The sequence below is a fragment of the Cornus florida genome, unplaced genomic scaffold (genome assembly GCF_030987335.1).
Source record: "Cornus florida cultivar Cherokee Brave unplaced genomic scaffold, ASM3098733v1 CherokeeBrave_3.0.0_Hap2_Chr01, whole genome shotgun sequence".
NCBI lineage: Eukaryota > Viridiplantae > Streptophyta > Magnoliopsida > Cornales > Cornaceae > Cornus > Cornus florida.
Window position 1 is genome coordinate 32622499 of NW_026775571.1, and position 21411 is coordinate 32643909.

The window sequence follows — 21411 nt, forward strand, 5'->3', positions numbered from 1 at the left end:
CTTGACTTTTTGCTTTTCTTTTGAAATGGACCCTTTCAAGGCGTCCGGAAATGGAACTCTTGGCTTGAAAACATTTTTAGAATTTTCTTTTAAAGCCTCTTCAACACAAGAAGTTTTTGAATCATTTTGTTTCAAATCATTTTTCAACAAAACTTCTTTCTCAACATCAGTTTTTAAGACTTCTTTCTCAAACACATTTTTCAAAACTTTCTCATTTGCAAGATCATGCACATGCAATGAAGGAGGAATAAAATGTGAAACGGGACGGGTGAAAACTTGTGGTTGCACTGGTTCACTCTCTTCATTGGTCATTTCTACTTGATTATCTACAACTCTACCACTCCGCAAGGTGGTCACCGCATTAACATGTTCTATGGTACACCCCTCCGATGAGGATTGGGTTTCCACAACACATTGTTGCTTAGGCGGGGCATTAATAAGCATCTTTCCCTTCTCTCTAGCATTAAGAGTGCTAGCTATTTGCCCTACTTGGGTTTCTAGCTTTGTAATAGATTGAGAGTGAAAATGAAGCAATTGTGTGTTAGCCTCTAAAGTGCCCAAAGCATTTAAAACTTTCTCTTCAAAAGTGGGACTTCAAGAATTACCTTGGGAATATGATTGGTTGGGAAAATGAGAATTAGATAATTAATTCCCTTGTGATTGGTATGGCCTATAACCTTGGGATCCTTGGTTTTGCATTGGAGGTGGAATATACTTCCCTTGAAAACCGCCTTGGGGAGGGTTTGAGCCTTCCCCTTGGTTTTTCCATGAGAAGTTCGGATAATTTCTCCAACTTGGATTGTAATGAATACCATAAGGATTGTTCCCTTGGTTCAAAAAAGCCGCATTGACTTGTTCATTAGGTTCACTTTGCATTTGTCCATGAGGACAATGAGAAGTAGAATGAAGAAAACTAGAACAAGTCATACAAGTTTCATTTGAAGCACGATGAGAATGGTTAGGAAAAGAAGATACTTGGTTCGCCGAGTTTTGGTAAATCAAAAATTGATCAAACCTTTAAGACAAAGACTTCATTTCGGCGGCTGTCTCATTTAAATGTTCAACTTGATGTAAGCCTACACTCTTCCTACCTTGTGAATTTCTACCATTCTTGGATAATAGTGTTCTATGCAAAGAATTTTCACTCATGCTTTCATAGAGACGACATATGTCATCATCATGCCTATCAATGTAAGAGCCACCCATAGAAGTATCAACCATACCCTTATAATTATCCGATAAGCTCTCAAAAAAATATTGAACTAATTGCCATTTGGGCATGTCATGGTGTGGACACTTCCTTAGCAATTCATTGAAGCGTTCCCATGCCTTATGGAATGTCTCTCCATCCCCATGTGTAAATTCTCGAATTGAGGTCCTCATGGCATTGGTCTTAAAAACCGGATAGTACTTCTTCAAAAACTCTTGTTGCATTTCTGCCCAAGAAGTGATTGAAAAAGGCCTAAGATTGTTAAACCAATATTTTGCCTTATCCTTAAGGGTGAATGGAAAAAGTTTAAGCCTTAAGACTTCTTCCGGCATGTCCGTATATTTTACGGTAGAACATACTTCAAGAAACTCATCCAAATGCTTATAGGGTTCTTCACTTGGAAGTCCATGAAAGTTAGGAAGCATTTGAATGGTTTGTGCTTTAATTTCATAATGGTGTGCTCGAAATGGTGGCAATTGAATGCATGTGGGTGCATTATATTCATTTAGCACATAATGGTCTCTCAAAGCAAGTGGTGGGTTAGCAACTTGAGGTGCAACATGAACACCTTGATTTTGAATTCCTCGATTGACAATGGGAGGTTGTGGAGTATACATTGGCCTTGGCATTCCGAATGGAACTTGGCCTTGTTGTTGTGGTGGTGGGTGAATGTATGGCCTAGGCGTGCCTAATGGTACTTGCATGTTTTCATTGTGCACATTGGGATGAAGGATACCTTGTTGGTCTATGTGACCAAGGTCCTCAACATGATCATCATTATGGTCATCCATTGATAGGCGGGTTCTATTTGAACTTCCCCTTCCCCTAGGATTTATAACGATAGATTCAAGATGCGAATCAAGAGGGGCAAAAGTTGGTCTTAATGAACGATGCCCATGCATGCACAATACAAAACACAAAAAACACAAAGAATGACAAACACTATGCCTTCACAACAATGTAATGAAACTCCCTCCACAAACACTTAACCCATGTTTGAAACAATAATAATGCAATGACAAGAAAAATGCCTCCACGCAGGCTCACGATTTAACTAAGGAGATTGAGTCAAGAAAGTCTCACAAAGGTCCTATAGCACTTCAACTCCAAATTTTAAAGCTTAGCTTAGCAATTTTTTAAAGTTTTTAGCATTTTTCCTTTCTTTGTTTGTTTAAATTGAATGCTCAATGGCTCCTTTGCTTGCTTCCTCTCCAACAATGCACCTAGTTAAGTAAGAACACCACAATAAGTAACCAAAAAGAAAAATAAAAATAAAGTAAAAACACGATCAAAAGAGTACTAATCCTAATCAATTCCACAAATACGACGTTGCCTAATCTAATCAACTAATCCCCGGCAACGGCGCCAAAAACTGGTGGCGCGCATGTGTCGCCACACCATTCGTTTGAAAGTGTGCATTAAGGCAAGGGCCAAGTTTTACATTTATAAAGCCACTACTACCTTTACTAAAAATATAGCTAGGGCGAGTAAGGATCGTCCCAAGGGATTATAGGGATTGAGCAATGTCAGAGTTGATTGTGGAATCGCTATTAGGGCTAGTAGGTCGAGTGATCAAACAATTGGTTAGTTGGTTGATTAAAGAGTAACTAAATTAAACTAAGTAATAGCAAAAGAGTGCAATTAAGAGTAAGTAAGAGAGAGAAGAGTCTTGGGGTTTAAAGATCACCACCAAGCAATGCATTTCTATATCATTGACAAGTGATTAATGAGGGCGAATAGTGGGTTGCAATAGTGGTGTGTATGTATTGGTTGATTCAATAAGCAAAGATGACTAGTTAAGCATGTATTGTCTAAACATCATGTGAAAGGCACAATATATCTAACCTATAAAGCATATATTGTCTAAACAACATGTGAAAGGCACAATAAATCAAAACAAGTTATTAATCCTTTCATTAAGCTCATAATCCAAATACAACACAAAGATAGAAACATATGCTAATTGCATTCACAAGCTTGGATCATCAAACAATAAGCATAGATTGTCCTCCCATTTAACACTACACTACATCTACACTACTCGCACGAAAATAAACTAGGGGAGAGGCACAATCCATCAAGAGGTAAGCATGAACCATCAAGAGAATCACAAAAGCATTCTTTTAAGCACAATGTTTTGATAATCTCTAAATCTATAGCATCAATACACATAAACATGCATCAATAACATAAAATCTAGAGATAAACACATGAACATCTATTCTAGCATACATAGACATATGGATAGAATGAAATGACCAATTGGAAGCATTAAACCACATAAATCATTGAATAAACAAGATCTATATATATCAAAGTGTCAAAACATCAATTACAACACTAATCCCTCAATAATACACAAGATTAAGATATAGAAAGCATGCTTGGGGCTAACTCTAGCCCCAAGAGGATGTCTAGCCACTCATGGTGATGATGCTCCAACCCTCAAGGGCTAACTCCATGGAAGAGGTTTGTTCCTTGTTGATGAAGATCTCCAATGGTGTCTCTAGCCTCCTCCTCCTCTAAACTTCCTCTCCAAGAGATGATATGAAAAGTAATGTTGGCTCCCTTTTGAAAAAGCAATCCTTATCCTTATATAGGTAGGTCAAAATGACACCCAAAATAAGCTGGGGTCGTGCACACAATATTCCCTAATGATTGGATAAAGGACAACTTTCAATGGGATGGAATTTTAACTTTTTCGCACTGGAGGAAGTGAGATCGATCGAAAGTAAGTGAGATCGATCGAACTTAGGCTGGATCGATCCAACTGGCTGAGTTTTTTGGAAAAAGACAAATTCGAGATATTTATGGGAGATATGTATAGGAAAAGGACAAAAGTGGTTGGTGGGTGGTACAGCTGTGGATAGGATCAATCATTTGGATAAGGACAAAGGTGTTCGATCAATCGAAGAATGATGTTGGATCGATCGAACTTTTGGACTTAAGTGTTTTGGGTCAAGGCTTGGATCTATCTTGAAGTGCTGAGATCGATCAATGTTCGATCGATCGAACCTTAGACTTGGATCGATCGAACTTGTTGCTTTGCTTCATTTTGCTTCTTTCTTCCTCCACTTTGCTCCTTTCTTTGTTCAATCCCAGAATTGCTTCAATTAAGCTCTTATTTGGCTGAGTTAGCTTATTTTCGGGATAAGTTCCTGAAAATGGAAATAATACGAAATCAATCTAAAACGGTAAAGTAAAATAGATAAAGGTACTAGAATGTCTAAGCTTAAGGGGTTTAAATACGCACTTTTCAGTGCTCATCAAGATCCCTAGAGACACTTGAAGCTGGAATGCTCTGATACCAACTGTGATACCCCTCGAATCTAAAGTCACAGGTGATCAAGTCCGAGCACAGAATATAAGGGATATCAAATAATTAATATTTAAACAAGCATTTGAATACAAAAAGAATAATAAATAAATGAATAAATAATAAGCTGAAGGGAACTAAATAATAAACCCTTATTTTAAAATCCTCAAATAAATAATAATTAAAAATCCCATAATAGAATCCTTCAATCCTCTGATACCAGTAGTTAATTAAACTACAACTCGGGAATCCATACTGTGGACCCCTAATAATATCCTAACTAAAATAACTGAACTGAAATAAATCCAATAAGTAAAACATGAAGAATAGTCCTACGTAGAGTCGGAAGAGTGAATGACTGTCTGCTCGGCACGAACAATCTCTAAGACTGGAACTGACGAACACCTGAAAAATAAAGGTGGGTCAAACCCACAAGCAAGTTCTAATCTACTACATCCCAAACAGAGACCCGATACATGTACACATCCTAATTAATTCAACAATAACTAAATAGTACATATATAGATATATATACACTAAAGGAACCTCACTAGACTATAGAGTTGTTTCAACCTGAATAGTAGGTAACATGCAAAACGCACATATAGTGGGCATGAGTACCTAGACCTACCAGGGTACACAACTACACTATATCTAGCTACACATTACTGGCAATATACGCACCCTAACCACTGATCCTGAGACTCAAACTCATATCATGGCGTATAATTCTATATGTAAAATCCGTCATATCCAACCATCAAAAAAAACTATCCAATTATTATTTCAATAATATGTCATCCAACTATTCCGTTGACCTGACACGAATAAGTAGGACTTAACACTATGATTAATCTGTTCCCTTATTAAAAATAGGTAGGACTTAACTCTTAAATTAATCAGTCCCTAATATGCCTACATCCCATAATGGTGCGTTAATTCATATCATAACCAAATAAAAGTTTCAATATTCATATAAAACTGCATTATTATTGTTATTATTATTTTTATCAAATAATCCAAGTAAACATGATATCTATCATATAAACAACACTTGCATTTAATTGAGTAACAAACAGAAAAAATAATAATTCTAAATATAGGCATTTAATTTACCCCATAAAAACAATAATTTTGATAATTCTAAATATAAGCCTTCTGACACTTCAATTTAAAAACAACAAAATTACCATCAATTTTTATTACTTTACCTTCCTCGTGTAGCATGTAGGATTATAGAAATAATGAAATTTCAATTTCAATTTAACAAAACTGATGCTAATGTTTCATACCATCAGTTTTGTTGTTTTACTTTTTCCTCGTGTGGCGTGTAAGCTTATGGAATAATGAGATTGAAATTTTAATTCAACAAAACTGATGCTAATGTTTCCTTCCTCGTTCAGCGTGTTCCAGTAATGGTTAAAGTAATATAAAAATTTATTTAATGCAACACAACATCTAATTTACTACATATGCACAAACTGTTTCATTATTGGAGTTTTCTTCGTTCGGCGTGCACGAAGACAACCACCAAAAATCAGATTCTAACTTTATAGTATAACAATACACTAAATCATGCTCAACAAAAAAATAAACAATAAAGAATCCGGTTTTATTAACACACTGAATCATGCTTTAAAAAAAAAAAAAAAAAAACCTCAGTTCGACAGAAGAAAGAAAAATTTAAAATCCATTATTAAAATACATGAATTGTAATTTCTAAGTTAATCTATGTCATCTGATTCAATTAATTTATTTTTTTAAAAGAAAACCTAGAATTAATCTAGCATGTATAAGGTATGAATCAAAAGAGAAGAGAAGAATTAAAACTTGCCTTTAGTAATTTGATAAAAATCCTAACCTCCTTCTTCCTTTTTCTCTTCCTTCTTATTCCTTCTTTTTCTCTCTAAAATATAATACGTACTATATTTTCTAACCCCTTTTTCTAACCTATATCTATATATTTATAGGCTAAATAAAATAACTTAATCCTTTTCCCAATCCAAGTCAACCTATCAGAGAAAAAATAATAAATATTAAAATATTAAAAAAGTAATTGAAATATATGTTACTTATAATCTATATATATATATATTCCTTTTTATATATAACATATAAATATACATCAGATTATTATTAAAGCACTTTCCTTATATATATATATATATACATATATATATATATATACATACATATACAACTATTCATGAATAATTATCCGTACTCATTAAATCACTTATCCAAGTAGTCTATGGAGCCCAATTGGTTGGTCCATTACTACTATTCATATCCAATTCCTTAAAAATATAAAAAAATAAAAATAAAACAATTAAATTCCTATATCCATATTCAATTCCTTAAGAAAATATAAAAATAAAATAATTAAATTCCTAAATAAATACACATCATCATATACAATTTAATTTAAACAAAGAAGTCAACTACACATAATTTTAGCACATCATTTAATTTAAACAAACAATTCAATTAACACATAAGCAATCAAATCAATTAAACAAATAAACAATTAGCCAAGAAATCAAATAAACAATTAAAAATGCAATTAAAATAATTAAAAAAAAAATACCGAGACTATCCTTTTAAAATCAGGGGTATTACATTTCCTTGAATTCAGGATTGTTGAAAATGCATTGATTGTCATTTCAGCATTTTTCAATTTTTTGGGCCGGTAGGTCTTGGGCGGGATCAGCAACTGATTTTGTCATGCACAGGGATTTTTTTTCGGGACCGTTGCAGTTCATTGAAATTTTTTAGTACTTATTGGGAGGCTAAATGTTTAATTTCAATTGTGTGGTGTATATATATATAATGGTTATGTAATAAGACAAAATAGATTTTTTTTAGGGAAAATTACATATAAATGGAGTCAAAGTTCCATATTTACTTAGAGGCTAAGTCAAAGTTCCATATTTCTCTAAAATAGATTGCTGAGGTGGCACATGATTTTTTACTGTTTAAAAATTGTGGTGCCTAAAATACCCTTCCGCGAAGGTACTACTTTTTCTTCGAAGGTACTACTTTTTTGAACTGAAGGTACTACTTTTTGGTGTCCAGGTACCATGTTTTTTAAACACCCGCGAAAGTACTACTTTTTATCCGAAGGTACTACTTTTTTGAACTGAAAGTACTACTTTTTTGTTAGGGAAGGGCACTTTAGGCACCACAATTTTCTAAACAGTAAAAAACCATGTGCCACCTCAGCAATCCATTTTAGAGAAATATGAAACTTTGACTCAGTCTCTAAGTAAATATGGAACTTTAACTCCATTTATATGTAATTTTTCCTTTTTTTTACCTTGGGTGGGCCCCACATGAACTTAAAGGCTTATTATTAGGATCACAAATGGCTGAGTTCTCAGCAGTTGCTTCTTTCTCTCTGCGTAGGTTTACATCCTCTAACTAAAACTCATTTTCTCTCTATAAACTTGCACTTTCAAGGCCATTTTCATCTATTTTCTTTTGGATTCAAACTTTGCCGTAGAAGGCAAAATTTATGAGCTCGACAAAGACTTCGAATTGATTAGAGCCGATCTTCAATTGGAGCAATTTGGGTTTTCGAATTCTTGGGCTGATTTGGGACTTTTTTTCTTTAAATTGAGGTATGGGTGTTCTAATCTATGACTTCTTTGATTTTGGTGAATTTCTCCCATTTTATTTAAGTATAAGCATGCTTAACTTAATTGTTTTGCCTATGTCTTTGAGGATTTTGTGTTTAATTATGTTTTATATGACTAAACGACTGAAATTACTTGTTTCTTGAAATGATCTGGAAAAGCATGCTAAATTGAAAATTTATTGTTGCATTTTATGTGTATAAATTGCTGAAATTTTATGTTTCTCATAACATGCAATGTTTTTACTATGTTTAATGAATTAGATTTGTATACGAGGGCATGTTGTGATTAATTTCAAATAATGGAAATTATATATATTGGCATGATTGTATTAAGCATAATGTATTCGTGCATTCCATTGAGAAAGAAAATGGGAAAATGTTTTGAAAAGCAAATATAAATTCCTTTGGGGAAAATGTTTTGAAAAGGGTTTGCGAAAAACCGGACGCCTAGGAGGTGCCTAGTGGTCCGCAGCGTTAGTATGGTCTAGAGGGGACTAAGGAGAGACCCTATTGTGGTTGAGCTACCTAGGCCGGATACGACGCCTTGGAGTTGCCTTGTGGTCGTTGATAGTTAGTCAATCCTCCTCTCGTGACGCCTTGGAGTCACTTTGGGTCGGATTGCACTAACGGTTGGAAAGGTGAAGCTGTATCGTTTCGACAAATGGGGAGCAACATTTCATGGCATGGCATATCATTGGCATGTATTGCATACTTGGTAGTCAGATGACTTGTGTATGTATTTGTTGATATTATTACTCTTTTACTTGCTTCCTGAGGCATGATCATGTTCACTTGTATTTTATTCCTTATGTGGGTTCACGGGTCGTAAGAAGTGTGTCTTAGACACTTCATACTGGGCGGTTGGCCCACCCCATTACTTTAATATTTTCAGGACACGGGAAAGAGGTGGCGGATGACGATCCACCACAAGTTTAAACGGGATTAGAGATCTATATTTTGGTATCTTTTGTATTAGAACTTTAATATTTTGTAACTATAATCTTGATTATTTTGTAAAATTTTAGTATAATTTGTATAATGTTGTAAGTTATAAACTTTTAATTTTAGTTATATTTCATGGACTGTAACTTGATGTAATTAAAGTGCGTCCTTTGTAAAAGAATTATGGGACTACGTAGTGGACTGGTGTTTCCATATTTGGATGAAATGGCAGAACAAGACTCTTTTATATGTATATGTTGATTTTGGGAATGTTATATATTATTTGCGTTACGTTGGGACATGATATATTAGTTTTAAGGTCAAGTAAGGGTATTGCATTTTATATGTATTTCAGTAGGTCGTAGTAAGACTTTTTTTGTAAAGGTCGTGCCGAATTTTTATTATTATTATTATTATTATTATTTTAGTACCGTTGACCGGTATCTTTTTGGATCATTACAGTAAAAATATCATAAATTTACTTGTATCTCTTATATGTAAAATATCACCAAAATGCATATTCATAAAGGACTTCAAAACTTTTTGTTTTTAGAGAAAAAAGAGAAAGTGAAGAAAGAGTATAATATAAAACAATTTTTTTTTTTTTTTTTTTTTTGAAAACTTCCTTTATTTCATGAATATATGATACTCGGACCAAATTAACCCGACTGTAAAGGTAGATACTCCTACTAAATCTTGAAAGGTTGCATTAAAAAAAATAAAAAAATAAAATCTTGAAAGGTTGAATTAAAGAAAGAAAAAAAATTACATAACCTCTTATACTATCATTTTCGTCTTAAAAAAAAATCCCATGAAAATTAAACAAACTATAAAAGGTGGTTAAATTGCCACATATCTATTCTTCAGTTGTTTGTCTCCAAATCCATGACTATATACGAAATTGTAAATAAAATTATAGTGGTCAAATCATGCAAAACCAACTATAGTGGCAGTGATAAGCTCAAATTAAAGAAGTGGCGTCATGTTCAACCAAAAAGAAATTGTTGAAAAGCAGTTTTTATTGAAAAACTGCTTTATTTCTAGCATATATACTCTAAATTTAGTAATCATGAGAAATTTTGAAATTGTAGAATCTAGAAATTTTTAATCTTGCCCATTAGTGTTTTTTTTAATTTGATTGACCTTTTGAGAATTGATGTACTATTTTAGATATTTTTAGAAGAAGGAAAATTTGAAATATTATTTAAGGACTAGTTTTGTCTGGCATGTGAAAAAACCTATGGTTTATTTTTTTATACCAGACAAATCTACATAGTTTTGTCTGGCATGTGAAAAATGTGTATAAAAATTTAGAATGTGAGAAAATAGAATAGAATAGTTGATATTTTGAAAGAATTGAATAATAGAGAATCTAAAGACATGCATGTCACCTATAAATACCTAAAACTAATCTGGCACTTTTCTAAATTATTGAAATACCTTCGCTAGTGGGAGGGATAATAACACGAGTATGGTGATTGACAGATTAGAAGGAACTTGGTAACTGATGTGATAAAATATGATTGGTTTCCTCTCCAAAGTATCAAATCAATCATTGAAATGATTAAAATTCTACAGGAGTAATTTTAAATGTACCCCGTGTTGTAGAAAGAAAGAAAATTGAATAAATGGAAAGGAAAAAGGGGTGAATGAGTAATCTTACGGAATAAATTATGTTTTTTTTCTCTTTTATTTAGTTATTAGGAGAGAAGAAAATAGCGAGGGTTAATTATAAGAAAAATTCTATAATTTAAAAACTTTAATAATAGCCTGTCTTTTTTCCTTTGGTTCCATCTCTCTCTTTGGAGAGTTAAAAATTTGTAAAAAATAAAGAACGACTAATTTATGCTATTTTCTCCTCTCTTTTGCATGCTTACTATCAATGGAATGAATTTTGTTTCTAAGAAACACAAAATTTCGGCCTATGTAAGTCTGTTTGACTTTAACAATTTCAACAAATTTTTTTTTTTTTAGCTGACTTTTATCTAATTTTCCATCAACTTTTCAAGTGTTTATCCACCATCTAAACAATTATATTCATCGATCAAACACTCTAACCCACAATCCAACGAAATGCTAATAATTGATTAAATCTAGATTCATTTTGCATAAAGAAGGTTCTAGTTTCTTGAAGTTCCATCTTAAATGAGCATCATCCAAATGAAATAGAACTATTATATCTCGGAGAGCAAAGAGACGAAATTAATTAACCTACGTAACACAAAATTTGGACTCACTCTAATTTTGGGGAAGAGACCAAAATAGAGTAAATGAAGCAGTCAACAACATCCAACAACTTAGCAGGAGAAATTAACAAAAAGATCTGAGAGCAATTTAATAAAAGATGCAATCTTTTTTATTTTATTTTATTTTATTTCTTTTTTCCTTTTCTTTCTTCTTAATGAACAACTTCAACAACTTAGCAGGAGAAATTAACAAAAGATCTGAGAGCAATTTAATAACACTTGCAATCTTTTTTAATTTATTTTATTTTATTTCTTTTTTCCTTTTCTTTCTTCTTAATGAAAGATGCAATCCATGAAGTCAAAATTTCGAAGTTGCAAGCATATTTTCTGTTAACTGAATTGAAGCATTTTTAAAACATAATTATAATTATAAAAATAGAAATTACTCTGCCAAACATGTTCTAACTCCGATATTATTATTAGTATTTGTTTTTATTTTTTATTGTAATAAATAAGAAACATAAACGTTACCATATGACTCATAAATAATGTGTTCGGATTTAGTGATAATTGTGGAGACCTGAATCCCAAAGGTTGATTGTTTTGTACTCCACAATACCAAGATCTAATTTTGTGTTTGTTTTCGGAAAATGCAGAGGAAAATGAGACAAAGTGATACATGGTAGTTGACCATAGTTATTCGTGCACACTTTTCAAGGAAATAATACAAAACGATCTATATGCATACTACATAACATAAAGGGAAAATTACACATAAATGGAGTCAAAGTTTCATATTTACTTAAAGATTGAGTCAAAGTTCCATATTTCTCTAAAATGAATTGCTGAGGTGGCACATGGTTTTTTACTGTTTAAAAAATTGTGATGCCTAAAATGCCCTTCCCTAATAAAAAAATAGTACCTTCAGTTCAAAAAAGTAGTACCTTCAATTCAAAAAAGTAGTACCTTCGGAGAAAAAGTAGTACCTTCGCGAGTGTTTAAAAAACATGGTACCTGGACGCCAAAAAGTAGTACCTTCAGTTCAAAAAAGTAGTACCTTCGAAGAAAAAATAGTACCTTCGCGGAAGGGTATTTTAGGCATCACAATTTCTAAACAGTAAAAAACCATGTGCCACTTCAGCAATCCATTTTAGAGAAATATAGAACTTTGACTCAGCCTCTAAGTAAATATGGAACTTTAACTCCATTTATACGTAATTTTCCCTAACATAAAAGCTACACTACAATGGGATGTCATATATATTGGGAGTTTCAAAAAATAATATCGAATGTTAAATAAAATGGAGTTTCACCTACTTTTCTTGGAGTGCTAATATTATTTTTCTATTTTTTTTTGGTAAATTAATATTACTTTCAAAAAATACAATCTTGACATAATCACTGATTTTCTCTTAATTCTAATGAACAAGGACCATAATTCCCTTTCGTTTAGAGGGTAATGTGCATGGTATTGTACACAAACGATCTCGCATTAGTGCACAACATAGAGTGCAAAGCAAGTAACGCAAATCCTCGACACATGAATCATGTTCGAATTTATATTTGTGCAACATAAACGATATCGGTTGGTGCACAAGAAAGTTCACAAGAACCTCGAAATAGGAGGGAAATTCATGAGTCATGATTTGATCTATAAATGGGACTTACTAAATATGTTTACTCTATTATTTTTTTATTTTTTTTATTTTTTTTTAGAGCACATGTATCAGCCCCACAATACATTTACTATTCAAATCACGAGTACGATTCAAAAAAAGAACTTACCTTTCGAATCCCTACTGACGTCGCTATACTTTTTACTCTAATTATGGATGGGGACATAATAATATTTCTTCATCTAAGTCAATAGTCATCCGTGCTATGAATGGGACACACCGAACAAGGCTACTCTATTTTATTTTTATTTTATTTTATTTTGTTAGTTCCCAATAAATAGCCTACGTTTCCAATGCAACATTTATTTTTTTATTTTTAAAGAAATGCACCATCTTATTTAGCTCTCTCTTCACTTAAAATACAATGGAACTTGTCAGTCACTAAACTTCTTCCACCTTGTCTTGTTCTTAACTACACACCCTTTGAGCAGAACATTTTATACCTCTCTGATCTGTTTCAATAAGTCTGATAATAACGAGGAGGTGATTTTATTTTTGTGTTCACTTTCATTCATCTGATTTTTTTATTTTTTATTTTTAAATTTATGCGTTTCAATCATTTCTTGGTTTAGTCACCTCCTGAAAGTACACAAGTCTGATAATAACGAGGAGGTGATTTTATTTATGTGTTCACGTTCATTCATCTGATTATTATTATTATGTTTTTTTTTTTTAAATTCACGTGTTTCAATCATTTCTTGGTTTAGTCTAGTTCATGTTATTATGTACTGCTCACTATATCAATCTTTATCTCTGTTTCTGAATTTGATACACCTATATATGAATATATGATATGATATACATGTAAAGTCGTATTTTTGTTTCTATTTTTCTGATATTTTTTTTCTCTTAATGTCTATGCTTCTCTTTCAGGAGACTACATACTTGAGAAGCAAGTTTTGATTCTAAGTTTTATCAGCAACCATGTCCTCTGCTTCATGGCTCACATCTCCCACATGTTCATCAGATATGTCATCTTCTGTTTCAGTTTCAATCCAATGGTTGAGGTTCATCTTCCTATCTCCATGTCCTCAAAGACTTCTCTTTTCATCCATTGATCTTCTTTTCTTGCTCACCCTCTTCGCGGTTTCTCTCCAAAAGCTCTGTTCTAAATTCATCTTTCAACCTCGTTCCACCTCTTCCACCATTGATAAGCCTCTCCTCGGAACCAACAAGCCTAGTTTCAGAGTCACAATCTGGTACAAACTATCTCTAACTTTAACAGCTTTTTCAGCAATATCATACACAGTGCAATGCATCTTAGCCTTCATTCAAGGTGTCCAGTCTCAATGGAAGCTAATGGAAGCTGTTTTTCGGTTAGTCCAAGCGATAACCCATGTTTCGATTCTGGTTCTGATTGCTCATGAAAAGAAATTTGAAGCTATTACTCATCCTATGTCCCTTAGACTCTATTGGGTAGCAAATTTTGTTATGGTGTGTTTATTCAGTGCTTCAGCTATCAGCAGATTGATTTCTGTTGATGAATATTTAGATCCCACTATGAGAATGGATGATGTATTTTTGTTGGCTTGTCTTCCCATTTCTGCTTATCTTTTTGTTGTTGCCATTAAAGGGTCATCTGGGATTAGTGTGATTGGAGAATCTGAATTAGGTATAGACTCAAGAACACAACTTCACCAATCCACATTGATGGATTCTAATGTGAGTGGCTATGCCACTGCTTCTTTGTTCTCTAGAGCTGTGTGGCTTTGGATGAATCCAATACTAAGTAAGGGATATAAATCCCCTTTAAAGATCGACGAAGTTCCTTCACTTCCACATGATCTTAGGGCTGAAAGAATGGCTGAGCTCTTCGAAATGAATTGGCCTAGGCCAGGTGAGAATTCAGAGAACCCTGTAGGAACCACATTGATCCGGTGCTTCTGGAAAGACCTTGTTTTCATAGGTTTCCTTGCCATTGTGCGGTTGGCTGTGATGTATGTCGGTCCAGTCCTCATCCAAAGTTTTGTCAATTTCACTTCTGGTAAGAGCAGCAATCCATATGAAGGATACTATTTAGTATTGACCCTCTTGATTGCGAAAACCATTGAAGTGCTTAGCTCCCACCACTTCAATTTCCAGTCACAGAAACTCGGGATGCTTATCCGGTCCACTCTCATCACTGCTTTATACAAAAAGGGGCTGAAATTATCATGTTCCTCCAGGCAGTCTCATGGGGTAGGACAGATTGTGAACTATATGGCTGTGGATACTCAGCAGCTCTCTGACATGATGCTGCAGCTGCACTCGTTATGGATTATGCCGTTACAAGTTGTTGCTGCATTAGCCCTCTTGTATGCCTACATGGGTGTCTCAATGCTTGCAGCATTGGGTGCAGTTGTTGTTGTTTTTATCTTCACTCTGATGAGAACGCGCAAGAACAACATATTCCAGTACAATGTGATGAGGAACCGTGATTCCAGGATGAAGGCGATGAATGAGATGCTTGGCAATATGCGCGTGATCAAGCTCCAAGCATGGGAGGAACACTTCAGTAAGAGGATTCAATCTTTTCGTGAATTGGAGTACGGATGGCTCAGCAAGTTCATGTACTCAATCTCCTGCAACATGGTTGTGCTCTGGAGCATTCCAATTTTGGTTGCAGCACTGACATTTGGGGTTGCAATTTTGTTGGGAGTGTCTCTTGATGCAGTAACAGTGTTCACAGCAACAACAATCTTTAGAATTTTGCAGGAGCCTATCCGGACCTTTCCTCAAGCTCTTATCTCAATTTCACAAGCAATGATCTCCCTGGGGAGGTTGGACAAGTATTTGACAAGTCGGGAATTGGATAATAGATCAGTGGAGAGAGAGGAAGGTTGTGGTGGTAAGGTAGCCGTGGAGGTTCAAGATGGGACTTTTTCATGGGATGATCAAGGCGGTGAAGAGGTTTTGAAAGGTGTGAATTTTGAGATCAAGAAAGGGGAGCTTGCTGCAATTGTTGGAACTGTTGGATCAGGAAAGTCTTCCTTATTGGCTTCAGTTCTTGGTGAGCTGCACAAAATTTCAGGAAAGGTAATATGTTGAATCATCTTGTCTTGTCCACAAAATTTCTTCGCACACAATCATACTAATTTTGTGTGTGTTTTCACAAGCTATACACCTTGAAGTATCAAGTTGTGCTGATAATCCATTAACCTTAACTTGAAACTTGATGGTTTCAAGTTCATGGTTTGGGATAAAATTGTTCCTATCTTCCACCAATTGAAGTGTATAGTATTTAAGCCCAAAGAATCCCAAGTTAACTAAGAAATTTTGTGTCTCAAATAACATTTCATATCTCTTGATTACTTGTCTTCTTTTTTCCATTTCATGAAATTGTATTAAAAAAAATTAGCTTCAAGGAACTACACAAAATATACAATATACTATTGAATTTAATAGGGTTGAGTGTTGATCTTCATGCTATTCTTTTCTTTGACTCATTCAACTTGCAGGCTTCAAGTCTCTGTCACTAAGAAAATTTATACAAAAAAATAGTTGCTTTAGTGTTTGTCTTGAGTCACCAATGGTTGGATTATAATAATGACACTTTGTCCTATATATTTCATTTCTTTAAGCATACCAACAATGATGTTAGGGCCTTCTTCATTTATTTTCCTTTTTACCCATAATAATTTAGGCTTTCAAATTATTATTATTATTTTAAAAAAAAAATTATTGATTATACAAATTGGACATCAGCTGTTGTGAAAATGGTTGTGTATCAAAGAGGCAAACAATAGATTTTTAATTATTCAGCATTATGAGGAAATTCTTATCCCTTCATGTTGATTGTTGCTAATTCTTAATAAGCCTATTTCTGGTGTCATAGGTGAGAGTTTGTGGGACAACTGCTTATGTGGCACAGACATCGTGGATACAGAATGCAACCATCCAAGAGAACATCTTGTTTGGTTCACCAATGAACAGGGAAAGATACAAGGAAGTGATTAGGGTTTGTTGCTTGGAGAAGGATTTGGAGGTGATGGAACATGGTGACCAGACTGAGATCGGAGAGCGTGGCATCAACCTAAGTGGTGGCCAAAAGCAACGCGTACAACTCGCTAGAGCAGTGTATCAGGACTGTGACATTTATCTTCTTGATGATATATTTAGTGCTGTGGATGCTCAGACTGGCTCGGAAATATTCAAGGTTAAAGCAACAAACTCTATGTCATTCCTCGGAATTGTTGGATCATGTGATAAACTGTCATACTATATTCTGTCACATTCTACAGCTTCTATAACTGTCAGATAAAATAGATTATAAATGATTTCTTCACTCTTTCAGATAAACTAGATAGCAATATATAATCTTATGATGGATGGAAAAGAAATTAGTGCTCTTATGCCTCGGGAAATAGAATATGTTTCTAGATTAGAAGTATTGAAGAATCTCAACAAATTTTGATTGTTGCAGGAATGTGTGAGGGGAGCTCTCAAAGATAAGACCATTTTACTTGTGACACACCAAGTTGACTTCTTGCACAACGCTGATCTTATACTGGTAAGTATTTTTCTCTTTTTAGTATTCATGGGTTGTATAAATTGGTTATAATTAGAAATGTTCACAAGGAGGGATCTACCATACATCATCTGATCGATCGAATAAGCTCTTAGCTAAACGTAGCGAAGATCACAAACATATTTCCTACGTTCTAAGCATTGTTGAAAATGTATGTAGTATACAAATATACCAGCATGGTTCATTTGACTTCTGTTTTATGCAAGTATTCCACATAATTTGGTTTGGCCTTTCATATTATGAATTGTTTTATGCATTGTTCCGATTTTTAGTTCCTTAAAATTGGCAATATTTTTGTAAAGTCAATTGCATGTTCCTCAAGTCACCAGATTGACTGCACATAAAAAAAACCTATATAATTCTGTAAGTTTCTTTACATAAATTTGCAATACCTAATATATAGGTAATGAGAAATGGGATGATCGTGCAATCCGGGAGGTATGAAGACATTCTGGAATCCGGCATGGATTTTGGTGCACTTGTAGCTGCCCATGAAACCTCAATGGAGCTTGTAGAAATGAGCAATGCCGAAACAAGTGACAATCCCCAACAAACGCCAAAATCACTCCATGCCTCCTCAAGCCAAAGAGAAACCAATGGTGAAAACAGGCTTGTGGACCAAACCAAATCTGAAAAAGGCACTTCAAAGATCATTGAAGACGAGGAGAGAGAAACTGGTCGCGTCAACTTTGATGTCTACAGGCAGTATTGCACCGAGGCTTATGGATGGGGGGGAGTTGCAGCTGTCATACTGATGTCTTTGCTGTGGCAGTCATCTCTTATGTCAAGTGACTACTGGCTTGCATATGAGACGTCAGAAGATCGTCTGTTTAGCCCTTCTCTGTTTATCAAAATTTACTCGATCATAGCTGCAGTTTCATGTGTTTTTGTGGTAATCAGATCATTCCTTGTCATATTTTTGGGCCTCAAAACTGCTCAAAGTTTCTTCAATAAACTTCTAAACAGCATCCTCCATGCTCCAATGTCATTCTTTGATACTACTCCTTCAGGAAGAATTTTAAGCCGAGTGAGTTTTTGTATTTTTTATTTATTTAATTAGTATGTAGTGGATAAATATATGTCAACAATGCAAGGATAATTGAATCAAATGGCTTATACTGACAAACATTTTGTGTTTCAGGTATCAACTGATCAAGCCAACATTGACTTTCTGATTCCCTTGTTTTTGGCAATGACATTGGTTATGTACTTCACTTTACTTGGTATTGTGGTCATTACATGCCAGTATGCTTGGCCGACGATATTCCTCATAATTCCTCTTGCTTGGCTGAATTTCTGGTATCGGGTATGAGAATTCTTGCTTTAACATCGATCCATCACCTTTTGTTGTACTCCATGATCAAACACCTTAAAGTGATACTTTCTTAAGTTGTTGCAATAAAGGCCTAGCTCTTTTGGAACCAAAGCTTTTAATTTTCTGGTGGAACTAATTGAGATGCCTCATTCTGTTGATCTAAGATTCTAACACATGATCCATTTGAATGGTCTAGATTGGTTCTTAGAGATATTGAAAATTTAGTATTATACTTGAATACACATGCTTTATGCTTATGGCTTATGGTATAGGCCTCCTTGGAAGTGAAAACTCAATATAAGCACTAGAAATTTAACTGATTGTGTCTTTTTCTGGTGCGCAGGGATACTACCTTGCAACATCTCGTGAGTTAACCCGACTTGATTCAATAACTAAAGCCCCAATCATCCATCACTTCTCGGAGACCATTTCTGGCGTTATGATCATACGCTGCTTCAGGAAGCAGGACAAGTTCTTTCAAGGAAATGTCGACAGGGTCAATGTGAATTTGCGAAAGGATTTTCACAATTATGCCTCAAACGAATGGTTGGGATTCCGGTTGGAACTTATTGGCAGCTTTGTCCTCTGCATTGCCACCATGTTCATGGTCTTGCTTCCAAGTACTATTATTCAACCAGGTATGAGGACCCTTCTCTGAAATGTGTGTGTGTGTGTGTGTGTGTGTCAACATTCTCTAGAGTCAGTGATCAACCAACTCCCACTCTTAACAATTTCAGTCTATGAAGAATCTGAATTATCTGAACTTCTGAGATTTTTCAGAATATATGAGGGCTAAATTATTGTTTTCCATATTGAATTTTATATGCATACTTCTAATTGCCCGTCACCAAAGGCTGTAGCCTAGTGGTACTTCAATGCCCTCTAAAGTAGAAGGTCGAGGCCAAGCTATCCATATTTAGAAATTAGAAAGTACTATTATTCTAAAGCTGATAAAGAATTTTGTATGCCAGAATATGTTGGCTTATCTCTATCCTATGGCCTGCCCCTCAATGGTGTGCTGTTTTGGACCGTATTTATGAGCTGCTTCGTGGAGAACCGAATGGTTTCAGTCGAAAGAATAAAACAATTTATAAATATCCAACCAGAAGGTCCATGGAAGATCACAGATTGTCTTCCTTCTCCCAATTGGCCCAGCCATGGTGACATTGAGATAAGGGACTTGCAGGTAACTTAACATAGTCCGATTTTTTCTTCTTCAATACCGATTTCTATCTGATTTGGCATGCAATTTAAAAAGGGCTTTGCCTTCATTAGTACAAAAGCTTTTTCTTTTTTGATCTTGATCTTTACAAGGAAGGGTCATTGCCCTTTTTCAATTAGATGAAGTGTACTGAAAATACACTTTATATAATGATATAAATTAGTATCAATATTGATTATACACTTTACATCATTACCATACCTCAACATAGCATATTTGAAATCTGTGTTTGGAAACCACTAAGAATGAATGCATTAAGACTAGTTGTATTTCTTAACATGGCTAATGTTGAAGTTGACTTATCCCCACTAAATTTTAATATTGGCGATGAATTATTGATCGAAAACGTTGATGAGCAGGTCAGATATCGACCAAACACTCCCCTGGTTCTGAAAGGCATTACTCTTAGCATTCATGGAGGAGAGAAAGTCGGTGTTGTTGGCCGAACTGGGAGTGGGAAGTCGACTCTGATCCAAGCCTTCTTTAGGCTGGTGGAGCCTTGTGGTGGGAAAATCTTAATTGATGGGGTTGACATTCGCAAGCTAGGCCTTTATGATCTCAGGTCTCGTCTTGGGATCATCCCTCAAGAACCTGTGCTCTTCCAAGGAACAATAAGAAGCAACATCGACCCTATTGGGCTGTATTCGGCTGAAGAAATATGGAAGGTTACTATTCTGTTTTCATCACTAAAATGATCTGAGTTATGCACATTTCTTGTGTTCATGTATGCACGGAACTAGACCATTAATAGTTTTTGTTTCTCTAGAGTCTTGAACGCTGCCAACTGAAAGATGTGGTTGCTGCAAAGCCTGAAAAACTCGACGCTGCAGGTCCCTCTCTCATCTATCAGGATCATCATTTTCATTTTAAAAGTACCTATAAATATGCATATAAATATGAGCTGACACTGCCAAACTTTTCTACCTTTTTAGTGATCGAAAATGGAGAGAATTGGAGTGTGGGGCAGAGGCAGCTTCTGTGCTTGGCGAGGGTCATGCTAAAACACAGCAAGATTCTTTTTATGGACGAAGCAACGGCTTCTGTTGATACACAGACCGATGCTGTGATACAAAGGATCATTCGCGAGGACTTCTCAGAGTGTACAATCATCAGCATTGCTCATAGGATTCCCACAGTTAAAAACTGCGATAGAGTGTTGGTTATAGATAACGGTATGTTTCTTACTCTGTTGCTTATACATTTTTTGCAGTAAATTTTACATCTGATGTTTCTGGTATGTTTGGAGACAATTCTGAGTTGTGGCTTTCTTTGTGTATTTCACAGGATTGGCAAAAGAGTATGACACGCCATCTCGCTTGCTTGAGAAGCCCTCACTTTTTGGTGCATTGGTGCAAGAGTATAGCAACCGATCATCGGGACTTTGAAAATTAATTTGCTGG

The 21411-nt window shown here is 34.7% G+C and overlaps 1 protein-coding gene across 1 annotated transcript; it reads left to right on the forward strand.

Annotated features, from left to right (window-relative positions):
* Positions 1-12822: 12822 nt before the first annotated feature.
* On the forward strand, positions 12823-21396 carry LOC132293392 (ABC transporter C family member 14-like). Its single transcript, XM_059790895.1, has 11 exons — positions 12823-15982; positions 16782-17102; positions 17370-17456; positions 17878-18501; positions 18616-18780; positions 19133-19427; positions 19761-19975; positions 20371-20676; positions 20778-20841; positions 20944-21183; positions 21296-21396. The coding sequence occupies exons 1-11, from the start codon at positions 13892-13894 to the stop codon at positions 21394-21396; spliced, it is 4509 nt and encodes a 1502-aa protein (XP_059646878.1). The 5' UTR covers positions 12823-13891.
* The last annotated feature ends 15 nt before the right edge of the window (positions 21397-21411 follow it).

Excerpts from the sequence above, each read along its gene's own strand:
- LOC132293392 (XM_059790895.1), top strand. The coding sequence starts at position 13,892 with ATGTCCTCTGCTTCATGGCTCACATCTCCCACATGTTCATCAGATATG. Across the intron at positions 17,457-17,877 it reads ACAACGCTGATCTTATACTG|GTAATGAGAAATGGGATGAT; the intron begins GTAAGTATTTTT and ends CCTAATATATAG. Across the intron at positions 20,842-20,943 it reads TGAAAAACTCGACGCTGCAG|TGATCGAAAATGGAGAGAAT; the intron begins GTCCCTCTCTCA and ends CTACCTTTTTAG.